At 37.2% G+C, this 12,595-nt stretch overlaps 1 protein-coding gene across 1 annotated transcript in view; it reads left to right on the top strand.

Annotated features, from left to right (window-relative positions):
* Positions 1 to 1,089: 1,089 nt before the first annotated feature.
* Positions 1,090 to 12,595, top strand: part of TMF1 (TATA element modulatory factor 1) — a 31,661-nt gene continuing 20,155 nt past the window's right edge. Inside the window, exons 1-5 of the mRNA XM_058562700.1 lie at positions 1,090 to 2,203; positions 5,284 to 6,491; positions 8,176 to 8,279; positions 9,182 to 9,308; positions 11,539 to 11,644. Of these exons, the coding sequence (XP_058418683.1) occupies positions 2,062 to 2,203; positions 5,284 to 6,491; positions 8,176 to 8,279; positions 9,182 to 9,308; positions 11,539 to 11,644 (1,687 nt within the window). The 5' untranslated portion in view covers positions 1,090 to 2,061. The remainder of the gene's footprint in view (positions 2,204 to 5,283; positions 6,492 to 8,175; positions 8,280 to 9,181; positions 9,309 to 11,538; positions 11,645 to 12,595) is intronic.

Below are 12,595 nucleotides of genomic sequence, written 5' to 3'. Positions count from 1 at the left end.
AAAGATAGTAAGTTCTGTAGTAATGTAGGAATAAATTTTAAATGTGTAGTAGAATTACTAACACAAAATTTTTGTGGAACCTGAATTAATACTTTTGCCACAGTAAATATCTACTGATTTAATTTAATTTGCTCCAACATAATAATGTAATGAAATGGAGTAACTATATTTTTATAATAGGGTCTCTTACAGTCCTTTTTTTTTCCTTCCCTAAAAGACTAAGGCTTAAAACAAAATTAAGAATAAGTACTGAAAAATGAGTTTTAGTATCTCAGTATGGGAACATGTTCTTACTCTTTGTTTTTGACTTAGCAGTTTTCTACTGAAAAGCTTTGTGATTACATGTGACTGGATTACATTTTCATCTATGGTTATTCTTTCTAGCTCCATATTGACAAATATTCTAAGTTTCATTATAAAATCATATGGGATAAATTTATATGCTTTATTTAAAAAGTTACAAATTCAGAGGAACTAAAATTGAGCACCTCTTTCATATGTGTGCTATCATAATTCTTAAAGTAGCCTTGTGAGAAGGTGACAGTATCTCCATCTGAGAGGTGAATAAAATAGTTTTAGAAAGTTAAGGTCATTTACTCAAAACTGTACAATTAGAAGTCTTGGAACAGGGATTCCAACCCTAATTTGCCCCAAACCTCCTCCTTAGGTTACTTAGCTAAGCTGTTTGAGGTTACCGAGTTATTTAATACTACTTGTGCAGGTTACTACATTGTAAGAGTTTCAACATGCAAATTTTTACTGAAGTTGGATAAACTTACTGGAAGATCATAACTTCTCAAGGGCATAGTTTAAATCTGATTTTTTTTTGAAGAAAAATAATCCCTTTATGGCAAAGTTCCTTGCATTGGGGTAAAATAATAAAATAGAGGGGACAGGCAGGTAAAGTAAATAACCACAGCAGGGAGGGTGTAATAAGAGGATGTAATAAGATTAGTGAGGTCTGTGGCAAACGGGAGTGAAAATTATTTGTCAAAAGAGGCAACCACTCCTGCTGACTGTGCCATGTTGGTATCCATATTTTTCAAAATCAGCTGGAAATCTGGATTTTTATATGAAATCAGACTTTTAAATGTTGGTAGAATTTTGTCTTTAACATGGAGGCCAAACCAAACATAATTACTGACTAGATTGGTAAGGCCACCAATTTGATTTCTACGTATAGCCAAATGTTTGAAGAATGCATCCCCAAAAAGTTATATTTTAAATAATATGCACAATACACATTAATAGTTGTAGTGCCCCCCAGGTTTGTTTGGGCTGGGGCTGAGAGTGGACCCGTATCGTGAGGGGAGATTGTGCTTCCTGTGCTTGTTGTAACTTGTAACTCATCGTGGAAGACGGCTTACTTACTTGCATCAGGTGGGCTGAAGCAGGTCTTTTATAGTGTCCAGTATTTTTAGGCAAACCTAAACCTAGGGTTCCTTCTTTAGGCCAAATTAACACCGAAGTGATTAAATATTTGAGACAAAGCGATAAGAGAAACGCGAGACCCAAACTTCCCTTTGTTGCAGTTATTACCGGCAAGGTGCTACCTCTTAGTATTTGAGCTGTTTTCTAGGAAGGAATCCACGTGAAAACTCGCTTATTTATCCTGGAAGAATCTGCCTTGGCTGGTAGCCACAGAGTTTCTCCCGTGGCTGAGAATGCCGGCACTAAGCTTGGAATCTGTATCAATGGAAGCAGGTACGCGTTCCTGGGTAACTAATGGCAACCCTGGCCTCCCGGATGTGACGTCAACGTTCCTCCTGTTCCGTCTACCGACGGAACTCCGAGCTCCCGGATTTCGCGGTTGTGTACGTGGAAGAAGTCAGCGCATGCGCAGTCCGGGCCCGTCGTCTCAGCTGTACGGAAAGGGCTGGGGTAACCTCCCGGGCTGGGGGGAGCCTGTCGAGGTCATGGCCGCCCGCTGACAGGGCTCGCCGAGTGGAGAAGGGGGCGAGGGCGTACCGCTGCACCCTTCCCCGGGCCTGAGGCCCGTCGGCCTGGCCCTCGGCCTTCCCGCTTGGTGCTGCCGCCGCCACTGCCGGCTGAGGAGTGGAGATGAGTTGGTTCAACGCCTCCCAGCTCTCCAGCTTCGCTAAGCAGGCCCTGTCCCAGGCCCAGAAGTCCATCGACAGGGTGCTGGACATCCAGGAAGAGGAGCCGAGCGCCTGGGCCGAGACCATTCCATACGGAGAGCCGGGTAAGGCGCGGCGGAGCGGGTCCCCGGGCTCGCGCAGGCGTCGCTCCTGAGGCGCACAGGTGAAGAGGGGCGGAGAGCGCTCCTTCCTCGCTGGGAGGGTCCGGGGAGGTCATTTCCCCCCAGCCCGTCCTCGGGGGCTGCTTCTGTCTCCACACTGGGCTCTGCTGTTTTCCTGGGGTAGAATCCAGCCTCAGGTTCCTCCTTGCTGTGGTCCTGGATGCGGGTCCTGCCGGCCTCGAGTCACAGGGACTTGGTTTGTTGTCTTGTCCCCAAGCCCTCCCCCGACGCAGCCCCAAACGCAGCCTCCCCGCAACGCGAATTGCTGCGCACTTGGGGCACTGTTTGGAGCCAAGATATGAAGTTAGTCAACAGGGACCGGGAGAACAATCGCTAACACTGAGCGAGCACTTCGTGCTTGGTAGCGCCTTAATGTGCGTTTATTATGGCTTTCTCATCTTCAAAACGGCTCCTCGAGCTACGTTCGTTATTATCCGTGTTTTCCAGAAGAGGAAATCGAGGCTCAGTAACTTCCTCTAGGCCACGCAGTGGGTCAGGGGCAGAGTATGCTGAAGATATTACCGGTGGAAACTGTGGCCCAAGATTTTGGGGTTGCATCACCTTTTATTTCCAAAGAGCTACGTCTCTCTTTGTCAGATCCGTTGAGCTTAATCTTTCAGGGATCTTAAGGTAATTTTGGCTCTAAATTTAAGGAACAGTTTTGCATTTTGGTGTGTGGGGTAAAGATTTGCAGATTTTGAGGGTGTGAACTTCTGTGAAAAAGAGTAAGTTATTCTTGACGACTCTTTTCTGGTTTCTGTTTTTAATTTTACATCGTTGAAAAGTCAGGACCTAAATTTAAGGTACCTGATTTTAAGATATTTTGGTCTGTGTGTGTATGTCATGAGCCTCTTACTTTTTGCAAGATAGTATATGAACTTGGAGTAACTCAATTTCTTTTTCGTGTGTACCCCACATTTTGAATTACTGAACTTTAGAGGAGACAGAACATAAGTTTTCAAGATAAGGATACTTGTTTAATGAAACTTGGGGCTTGCATCGTTTTACGTAATTCATTTTTAAGAATAGGTTATATAGAATTGACTCAGATTTTGGTGAAATGCCGTAGTGTTCGTTGATCACCTATCTTTTACATTGCCATCACTCAAAGATGACCAGTGTTTGGCATAGAGTAACTTAAGTGAATTTAAGAATGGGATTTAAATAAAACATTCTTCAGGAGGCATATCTGACTTTTGTTATTCATTAAGGTGACTTAAACTACTCACCAAACCTAATCTTATTTCATTTTCCTTTTTAGTTTTGGTTATCCCTTTTTTCATTGTTTCCGTATACTGAATAAAGGGATATACAACTATGTCCCCAAACGGAAGTTTCTTACATACCTCCGAAGTCATATTAAAAGATAGACTTTAATATAGGACTTGATAGTTTCAGGAGCTTTTAGGTACTTGTGCTCTTCCCCCCAACTTCTGATGGTGCAGGATTTGTGCACAGCTACTTTTGAGTTTAGAAAAGAAAGAATTTTTTAAAAAGAAGTGCTTTAAATATTTCAGCAAATATGCCATTTTTTTGTTTATCATTGGGTTTTTTAGTAGCATATATTTCTATGACTGGTATAATTATCTTTTTTTACTCAGAAGATAGTTATTTTCTCCTTAGTTTTTTAAAAAAATCCTAGCATAAACTATCATCTATATCAAAAAGCAGTAATTCTTCTTCTTCTTCTTTTGTTTGGTGAGGAAGATTAGCCCTGAGCTAACATCTGCTGCCAATCCTCCTCCTTTTGCTGAGGAAGGTTGGCCCTGAGCTAACATGTGTGCCCATCTTCCTCCGTTTTACACGTGGGACGCCTGCCACAGCATGGCGTGATAAGCAGTGGTAGAGTCCATGCCCGGTTTCTGAACCTGCAAACCCCGGGCCGCCGGAGCAGAGCGCCTGAATTCAACCACTATGCCAGCAGGCCTGCCCTGAAAAAGCAATAATTCTAAAAATGTGCACATTTCTGAAATTCATCATGACCTTCTACTAATTGCTGACATAATTTGGAATTTAGGAAGAGAACAAAACTTTCTCATAGAGTAGGTTTGGAGAGTGGGACTTGGAGAATGAGCTTGTCATCAAGTGGATGAAAATGAATTTGTCCTCTAGAAGTTACTGTTCCCATCAGTTTAATTTGATCTATGGAAAAGGACATTTGTTACCAGTATCTTAGGTTCAGTGTTTTTTTTGTTTTTTTTTTTTTTTTGTGAGGAAGATCAGCCCCGAGCTAACATCCATGCTAATCCTCCTCTTTTTTGCTGAGGAAGACCGGCTCTGAGCTAACATCTATTGCCAATCCTCCTTTTTCAATTTTTCCACAAAGCCCCAGTAGGTAGTTTATGTCATAGTTGCACATCCTTCTAGTTGCTGTATGTGGGACGCCGCCTCAGCATGGCCGGAGAAGTGGTGTGTCCGTGCGCGCCCGGGATCCAAACCCAGGCCACCAATAGTAGAGCGCAAGCACGTAACCACTAAGCCATGGGGCAGACCCTTCGGTTCAGTTTTGAGTGCTGCCCTTTGTCTGGCTCATAACTATGTTTTATTATTAATGTTACAAGAATAAAATTAATATGAAACTAACTGAATAGAAGGTAGGTTCAATTTACAATAACTGCACATGACGTATAAGTGAGGGTATTGCCTGTTATTGTGAGATGAGTCATATGTATCTTGGACTTAGCATGGGTTATATAACATATACTATAACTTTCTTAATTTGTTATGGGAGAGAATAACATACTTGCTTCTGGTAGGCCAGGCCCAGCCCAGTCTTTTATTTTTGTTCCTAGTTCCTCTTGGGCAGATCCACACCAGTTTTCCTCTTTAAGGCCCAAAGTTAACTGTGAACTAATTAATTATGTAGTAAGCAAGGAGTTGAACAGGTGCAAATTATAGGTTGTATTCCATAGGTTTTCTTTTTTTTTTTTTTAACTTATATTTATATTGACTTATAATAATGATTGTAATATAAGTGTAATATATATGTGATTTTTCTCTTTTTTGATATTTTTTTGTCAAAGGAATAAGTCCTTCTGTCAGTGGAGGATGGGATACTTCAACCTGGGGGTTAAAATCAAGCACTGAACCTCAGAGTCAACCGGTAGCCTCTCCTAAAGCGATTACAAAGCCAGTTCGGAGAACTATGGTAGATGAATCTGAAAATTTCTTCAGTGCCTTTCTCTCTCCAACGGATGTCCAGACCATCCAGAAGAGTCCAGTGGTATCAAAACCGCCAGCTAAATCACAGCGACCAGAAGAAGAAGTGAAAAGCACCTTACAGGAATCCTTGCACACTGGACAGTCAAGAACAGCTGAAACAACTGAGTCAAAAGTTAAAGATTCTTCTCCCTGTGTTGTATCGAAGGAAACTCTGGCAGTAGATACTCCATCACCTAAAACAGAGGGCAAGTATGAAGAAACTGTTAATAAAGAATCTGATATGAAGGGGTCAACCATACCTTTGAAAGTATCTGAAAGTGTAATTACTGTGAAAACCACTAGGGAAAATGTGTCTAATATGTCTACACGGTCTCTCACAGCAGAAACAAAGGACATGGCTTTGGAACCTAAGGAACAAAAGCATGAAGACAGACAGAGCAATACACCTTCTCCTCCAGTTAGTACCTTCTCATCAGGTACTTCTACCACCAGTGATATCGAAGTTTTAGATCATGAAAGTGTAATAAGTGAGAGCTCAGCAAGTTCGAGACAAGAGACTACAGATTCAAAATCAAGTCTTCACTTAATGCAGACGTCTTTTCAGCTTCTCTCAGCATCTGCTTGTCCTGAATATAATCGTTTAGATGATTTCCAAAAACTCACTGAGAGTTGCTGCTCATCTGATGCTTTTGAAAGAATAGACTCGTTTAGTGTACAGTCATTAGATAGCCGTAGTGTAAGCGAAATCAATTCAGACGATGAATTGTCAGGCAAGGGATATGCTTTAGTACCTATTATAGTTAATCCTTCAACTCCAAAGACTAAAATAGTTGAATCTGTTGAAGGAAAATCTGAAGAAGTAGTAAATGAAACATTAATTATACCTACTGAGGAAGCAGAAATGGAAGAAAGTGGACGAAGTGCAACTCCTGTTAATTGTGAACAGCCTGATATCTTGGTTTCTTCTGCACCAATGAATGAAGGACATACTGTCTTAGACAAGGTGGCTGAGGAGGGTGAAGCTGCGGAAAGTCAGCCAGAAGCGCTTTCTGAGAAAGATGTTTGCAAGGTAACTCTAGAAAGTGGAAGGGGATTTTTGGATATGCTTTTCAAAGATTAAATCATTTGTTTATTTTTAATATTCAGTGATGCATAATGTTTTGTACTGTTAAAAACGGCAGGCATTTTGCCATGTAAGTGTGACATTAAGGACCTTAAAATTGAAGAATTATTGATACTAACGTGTTTGAAATTTCTCCAAGGCAACTATGGTAGAATAAGTTGATAATATAACTGAGCATAAAAAAGTTTCCCTCTTATGTCTTTACTGTTGATTTCTTATCACCTTAAAATTTTCTTATGCTATGCTCATTAATTTGTCAGTTTGAAAGGACTGTCGTCTTATGTTAAGATATGTCTTCAACTCCTTGGCAGATAGACGTACTAAAACAAATCTAAATATTATGGTTTTTCTCATGCAAAAAAAATTTTTGCGTGTTCACAGTATTTGTAGCAAATCTTAAATGAAAAATTTAGTCTTTAGATTAATTATTGATGTTTTTCTGTTGTTATTAGTTGCTTCAGTTTGCTTTCTCTTTTATGTTATTTTTGATATTTTCTATTGATAGCTGTCTTAGATGAATAAGAAAGGGAAATGTCCAAGGAACAAAGGCATTGCTTAGGAATGACGAATTGCTTCTACCTAATACCTATAAAAGAAAAGTGATGTAAATTCTTTAACTAACATTAAGTCACAGTTGTGGTTTTTCCTGTGATTTTTAGATATAGAAATTGAGTTGGATCTGGCATCTTTAATAGACTCCTCTGAGATATAGGATGTCTTGAAGAAATGTCTTGTAAGTGCCATGTATTGAATTATTTAATGTAAAATAGTGCCAGATTCTGTTACCTAGGTTTAATATTATTCACAAACAAAATGCCATGCTATAGCTATAATATAACTTCCAGAAGGTAAGTGATTTCTAAATTAATTTAGACCTAACTCAGGTAAGACATTTTTTTTTAGGTACCGTTCCTCCCCTCAAATACAAGTTTATCGCTGCTTCCAGCAGGACGTAAGGAATGAGATGTCCTAAGTTTTCCTTTTTGTTTGGCTTTATACTGATATATTTTAGAGATTTTAAAATTACATGCCTATGGATTTTCTAAAATTACTTTCATTTTTAAATGCAGTGTATCATACTAAAAAAAGTTACATGTTACATGTTGGGTTAAAGAATAACGTGGAAAAACAGACACTTGTATATCCACTACCCGGCTAAGACACGGAACATTACTAGAGGCTTTGAAGCCCCTCTTTGATCTTTCTTGATTGCATCTGACTCCTTTCCTGTTTTGGTGGACATGCACACTGTTCCCAGATTTTTGCTGTTACCTAGTACACTTATGCAGGAGTTTTCTCCTCTAAGGTATACCTAAAAGTAGAATTTCCACATCAAAGAGTATGTAGATCTTCAACTAGATGTTGCCTAATTGTTCTCCAAGGTGGTTTATTAATTTATACTCCCACCAGCTATGTGGTTATACCAATTTATATTCTCCTACCAGCTATGTATGAGTTCTTGTTGTTCTGTATCTACTTTGTTCCAAAAATTGTTTTTAGTTTTTTTTTTTATGAGATAATGCTGTTTTATTTACTGTAGTGATTGGGTTTCCTTTACAACTCATCACCTGCTTGTAAAAATAGTCTCTTAAAGTTGAACGTTTGACTTTTGTGTATTTTCCTTATCCAGACAGTTGAATTTCTGAATGAGAAACTGGATAAAAGGGAGGCCCAGTTATTATCTCTTAGTAAAGAAAAAGCACTTCTAGAAGAAGCTTACGATAATCTGAAAGAGTAAGTATTTTACAAATGTGAATAATTTTGCGCATTTTCTAGATACCCCTATACTTTGTTGTTGTTTAAGGATATTGTTGAAATTAAAATGTTTTATAATTTAACTTATTTATAATTATTGAAAATTGAATAGCATTTCAATTCTAACCTTAGAGATTACTTTTCTCCTCAAATTATCTTTACCATATTACCTTTGGCTTTGAAGAGAGATGTTTTGCAAAGAAAAACACAAAAAAACCTTTTTCCTTTATTATTAATAATCTTTTAGTATTAGAGATTTAAAACATATTTAAAGAAAACTGTGATATTATAGTTAAAAAAAATACTGAGTATTGGTTTGCTTTAAGGAGGTGATTGGTAAAATGTGACACAAAAAGATTCAAAGATGAAAAATTTTATTTAATTTTTTCTTATTTCTACACATCAAATATTGGTGATATTTTCTTCTTCAAGTGGGTTTTCTTTGAGCTGTTTTAAAATAAATTAAGCTGGTAATTTTTCTCTTAAAAGTTAACAGGGCTAGGGGCCAGCCCGGTGGCGCAAGCGGTTAAGTGCGCACGTTCCGCTGCAGTGGCCCGGGGTTCGCCGGTTCGGATCCCGGGTGCGCACCGACTCACCGCTTGTTAGGCCATGCTGTGGCGGCGTCCCATATAAAGTAGAGGAAGATGGGCATGGATGTTAGCCCAGGGCCAGTCTTCCTCAGCAAAAAAGAGGAGGATTGGCATTGGATGTTAGCTCAGGGCTGATCCTCCTCACAAAAAAAAAAAAAAGTTAACAGGGCTAAAACTAATCTATTTTAGTAAGGTGTGTGTTGAAGACAGTGTTATTTTCCTTTTGCAAACTGAACTCACCTTGTTACCTTGGCAATAGTGTCCTCAGTCTCAATTTTATTTTAAATTTAGTGAAATGTTCAGAGTGAAAGAAGAAAGCAACAACATTTCTTCCTTGAAAGATGAGTTTACTCAAAGAATTGCAGAAGCAGAAAAGAAAGTTCAGCTAGCCTGCAAAGAGAGAGATGCTGCTAAAAAGGTAATGGAAGTTTAAAATAATATTAATTAAACTCTATAGAGATGTAGATTTTTGAGGAATGCATTCATAATATTTTGGTATTGGAAAAAAGAGAAGTAACATTAAAAGGATACTATGTAGTATATTACACTTAAATTACAGATTTTTCTATACCTTTAAATTTATAGGTTTTTGATAATTTTTAAAAATCTAAACAAATATTTGTATAATTTATGTGTAAGTCCTTGCAAGGATCATTAGAATAATTTTTGTAAATGATAATTCCATCAAAATAAATAACACAAATGTAAATGGCACTATATAAATTTTAAAATTTGTCATTACTGTCATTTGTTATTTTCCTACCACTTCAAACATATTATATATACTTCTTCAAGTCCAAGTAATTTTAAAATAAAGGTTTCTAATGGTTAGTGACTCCCTCTTGGGGGGCATAGTGTTGGCTTATTCTAATGCAGGATTTCTCAACCTCAGCACTGTTGACATTTTGGCCTGAATAATTTTGTGTTGTGTGGGGCTGTCCTGTGCATTGTAGGATGTTTACCAGCATACCAGGCCCCTCCCAACAAGATGCCAGTATCACTCTCCCCTCCCCACTACCCCACCCTAACCCCCCAACAGTTGTGGTAATTGAAAATGTTTCCAGACATTGCCAAATGTCCCCTTTGCCTTTGGGAGCAAAATCACTCCTGGTTAGGAGCCATTGTTCTAATTCTTATAATTTGGAATAGTTGGCTATTTCAGAAATTGATAACCAGCTAAGGTTAGTAATTATTGCTTGCATCTCAACTATTAGTAATAATACTTGTCAGCATTTTCCCTTCTCAATTAGGTTGCTTCCCCCTTCTTGACCAATATTAATGTTAATATATAAAATTTCTGTGTATACTCTTACAGAAAAGAGATCTGTCATATACTTGGTTGCTTAAGTTAGCTAGCTCATTTCAGACACTAACGATAACCTGAGACTACGTAACCAACTTACCTCTTCTTGTCCCTGCTGTGTTCCGTCTGGACCAGTCTAATCAAGAAATTAGATTTTAAGTAATGTTTGTTTTCTGTAGTGAACTTTGAATTGTAGATATAAAATTGATCCAAACCATTAACTAAAGGTGGAAAAAACTTAAAACTTTTGACACATTTTATGGGTACTGCCATGCATGAACCCCATGCTTAGGATCCATAGAAAGTTCAAAGGTGAATTGAATAACCTTAAGTGAAGAGTTGGCTTTTCTGGTGATGAAAGACAGATAATGTCAGCAACTATATAGTACTAAATAAGTTATAGATACAGATGAATAAGCAGTTTGGAATAGTATCATAGAGGATGAATTCTGACCAGGGGAATTGAGGAACGTTTCATGGAAGACATGATATTCTTACTGGACCTTGAAGGATGAATCAAATTTTGACAGTTGGAAAATGGACAGCATTGTTGTAGATGGTTCAGAGCATGGGCTTTGGGGATTTACAGACCTGGGTTCAAGTCATAACTCGACCACTTATTAGCTCTCGGACCTTCACAGTTTACTCAGTCTTTCTGAGTCTTAGTTTTCTTCTTCATGTAGTTGAATTATACAAGTGCCTCCCTCATAGGATTATTGTGAGGTTTAAATGATAATGGATACAAAGCATGGTCTAAATAAATTAATAAATGTTACTTGTTTTTAGCTATTGTTTAGTTTCAGAGTATTGCTTCAAAGCAAATTTTAAGTCATAAAAGTTTTCACATCACCATACTTCTCCGTTGTAGTTTTAAAAAGCAATCTTGATTTGTTTCTGTTGCATCTCTGCTTTATTAAAGTAGATTGAACCTTATAGTCATGTTTTCCCTCTCATTTCACAACACACTAGTAAATGCAATGAGTTTTAGATGAGGAAAAGAAATACGGTGAAAAATGGAGACAGTGTACTGTTTAAAGTTGTTCCAAATATAGTGCTTAACTTGTAGAGTGTGCGTGTAGTGATAGTGAAGAAGAGTATTGAAAGTTATTCTCAGTTGTATTTCCATATTAAAACCTTTTTATATCTCAATTCAGGTTTTATATGTTGTTTTCAGAGGTGTTTACTTAGTCTTAATTAACCGAAGTAATAGACTTCGGGATAACTGAACAAAACTTATGGTTTCTTACCAAGAATGTGATTATTCTTTTAATATGGAAAAAAATTGAAAAATATGCCTAGAATGAAAGTAATTCTTTTGGTATTTACAATTTTTTTTCTTAATTAGGAAATCAAAAATATAAAAGAAGAACTTGCCACTAGACTAAATAGTAGTGAAACTGCAGACCTTTTGAAAGAGAAAGATGAGCAGATCCGAGGGTTAATGGAAGAAGGTGCGTAAAGTATTCAGTTGATTATGAAAAATATTGTAAGAACATGAAAAATACTTGCCATATGACTAGCTGCTGTTTCCTAATAAAAAATACTAGAAGCAAGGAAGCTTTGGACTTAAACCTCAGAAATGATAGGTGACAATTTATGGAAGAATGGAGAGTAAGATGTATAGAGGCAGAGATATATATATGTAACTTTTTATTTCTAAGGAGGTAAAAAAAATAAAAATAGAAGTTTGTGCTTCCCTAAGAACGCTTATAACAGGTCTTAGAGCCCATCATTTAAACCAAGATATTGGAAGGTTATAATTCTGGAGTTTATATAGTATCTGAATCTCCAGCTTGGGTACTATATAGTATCATTGTATTGTTCTGGCATTTGATAGTGAATTTTTCATTATATTTTTGTTTTAATTTTTCAATTATTAAGCACTTGATGAAAAGATTTATAATTATCAGGGTTATAGAAATTCAAGATCCTTCATGAGATAAATCATTACAATTGGACACTGAATTGATTTCTTTATGTAATATCCTAGCAAAGCAGGAGGTTTTGGAAGAGGTGGTTAAGTGAATTTTTATTTTTCTTAAAGTTTTTCTAGTTATAAGAATAATACTTGCTACCTAAAGAAATTTTTGGTTTTAAGAAGTATACAAAGAGAAAGAAAAATAGATCATAATCCAGTTTTATGAGGAGTTATGAATTTCTTCTAGTCCTTTTTAAACACTTTTTTAACACATTTTTAAATATAATTAGCATGTATCTAATTTGTAATCTTCCTTCTTTTACATTTTCCTGTGCCTTTGAGTGCTTTGATACCATTATTACTGGCTGTTTGAAAGTCGATTATATGGATATACCATAATTTGTTTTACTGTTTCCCTAATGTTGTACATTTATTTCTAAAATGTTCATATTACAAATAGCGGTGGGGTGAACATTTCTGTGCT

Source organism: Diceros bicornis, chromosome 2, assembly GCF_020826845.1.
Source record: "Diceros bicornis minor isolate mBicDic1 chromosome 2, mDicBic1.mat.cur, whole genome shotgun sequence".
NCBI lineage: Eukaryota > Metazoa > Chordata > Mammalia > Perissodactyla > Rhinocerotidae > Diceros > Diceros bicornis.
The sequence above is the reverse complement of the archived record's forward strand: the minus strand, read 5'-3'. Positions and strand labels throughout refer to the sequence as shown.